General features: G+C 55.4%; 1 protein-coding gene across 1 annotated transcript; it reads right to left on the minus strand.

The window, feature by feature from the left end:
* Window positions 1–41: 41 nt before the first annotated feature.
* On the minus strand, window positions 42–1,731 carry LOC115949248 (uncharacterized protein PB18E9.04c-like; the record flags this gene model as incomplete). Its single annotated transcript, XM_031065774.1, has 2 exons — window positions 1,202–1,731; window positions 42–1,141 (listed from the first exon to the last, which is right to left on the minus strand). Coding segments are annotated over exons 1-2 (1,630 nt in total), but the record flags the coding sequence as incomplete, so codon positions are not given.
* Window positions 1,732–1,773: the final 42 nt, after the last annotated feature.

Here is a 1,773-nt window from a genome sequence, read left to right on the forward strand (position 1 = left end):
CTCATCATCCAGGTCCTCCTCCTCCAGGTTCTCCTCATCACCCAGGTTCTCCTCATCATCCGCGTCCTTCTCATCCAGGTTCTCCTCCAGGTTCTCCTCGTCTTCCTTCTCATGGGAGGAGCCACCGTGGTCATGGCGGTCTTTGTGGTCATCACGGTCATGGTGGTCATCGAGGTCATTGAGCTCATTGAGGTCATGGTGGTCATCACGGTCATGGTGGTCATCGAGGTCATGGTGGTCATTGAGGTCATGGTGGTCATCGTGGTCATTGTGGTCATCAAGGTCATCATGGTCATGGTGGTCATCACGGTCATGGTGGTCATCATGGTGGACATTGAGATGGTGGTCATCACAGTCATGGTGGTCATTGAGGCCATCTAGGTCATTGAGGTCATGGTGGTCATCATGGTCATTGTGGTCATGAAGGTCATGGTCATGGTGGTCATCACGGTCATTGAGGTCATCGCAGTCATCGTGGTCATCACGGTCATCATTGGCATGGTCATCACCATCATCGTCACCTTCCTCTCCCTCCTGGCTGAGTTTGGGGGTTTGGGGCCTGGGGGAGATGGGACCATCCGTGGTGGTTCCATCCGTGGTCATGGGATTGGGGGAGGTCCTGGAATCCATGGGAACGTTCTCTGGAGAAATCGCTTCATCGGGGGTCACGGACCTGGCCGAGGTGGGACCGTCCATGGTCACGGACCTGGCCGAGGTGGGACCGTCCATGGTCACAGGCTTGGGTGAGATCCTTGAATCCACGGCCAGGTGCTTTGGAGAAAAGGTCCCATCTGTGGCCATGACTTTGGGTGAGGTGGCTCCATCCATGGTCACAGTCCATGATGAGGTGTCCCCACCCATGGATGTGTGGGAGATGGTCCCAAAGAGGAACTCAAAGCTTTGGTCCATGGGAACGGCCTGGGGTGGGATGGACTCATCCATGGACACCTGGAGGATCTCCTCAAACGTGGATCCACAGCTTTGGAGCTCCTGGGAGATGCTCCCAGCCACGGGCATGGATTTGGGTGGCATGGATCCATCTGTAGACACCTGGAGAAGGTTCTCATCCATGGGCATGGATTTGGGTGGGATGGATCCATCTGTAGACACCTGGAGAAGGTTCTCATCCATGGGCATGGATTTGGGTGGGATGGATCCATCTGTAGACACCTGGAGAAGGTTCTCATCCATGGGCATGGATTTGGGTGGGATGTCCTCATCCTCGGCCATGGATTTGGGTGGGATGTCCTCATCCACGGACACCTGGAGAACGTTCTCATCCTTGGCCATGGATTTGGGTGGGATGTCCTCACCCATGGACACATGCAGGACGTCCTCAAACGTGGATTCATGGCTCTGGAGCTCCTGGAAGATGCTCCCATCCACAGTCATGGGCTTGGGTGGGATGTCCTCATCCTTGGGCATGGAAGTGGGTGGGACGGACCCATCTGTGGACACTCGGGAGATCTCCTCAAACATGGCCACGGATTTGGGTGGGATGTCCTCATCCATGGACTCGGGTGGGATGGACCCATCTGTGGACACGTGGAAGATGTTCTCCAATGTGACCACGGATTTGGGTGGGACGTTCTCATGTGTGACCACGGATTTGGGTGGGATGTTCTCCAATGTGACCACGGATTTGGGTGGGACGTTCTCATGTGTGACCATGGATTTGGGTGGGATGTTCTCATCCTCATCCATGGGCTTGGGTGGGATGTCCACATCCATGCACACCTGGAGGATCTCCTCAAACGTGGATCCATGGCCTTG

Source organism: Geospiza fortis, unplaced genomic scaffold (genome assembly GCF_000277835.1).
Source record: "Geospiza fortis unplaced genomic scaffold, GeoFor_1.0 scaffold3329, whole genome shotgun sequence".
NCBI classification, from domain to species: Eukaryota; Metazoa; Chordata; class Aves; order Passeriformes; family Thraupidae; genus Geospiza; species Geospiza fortis.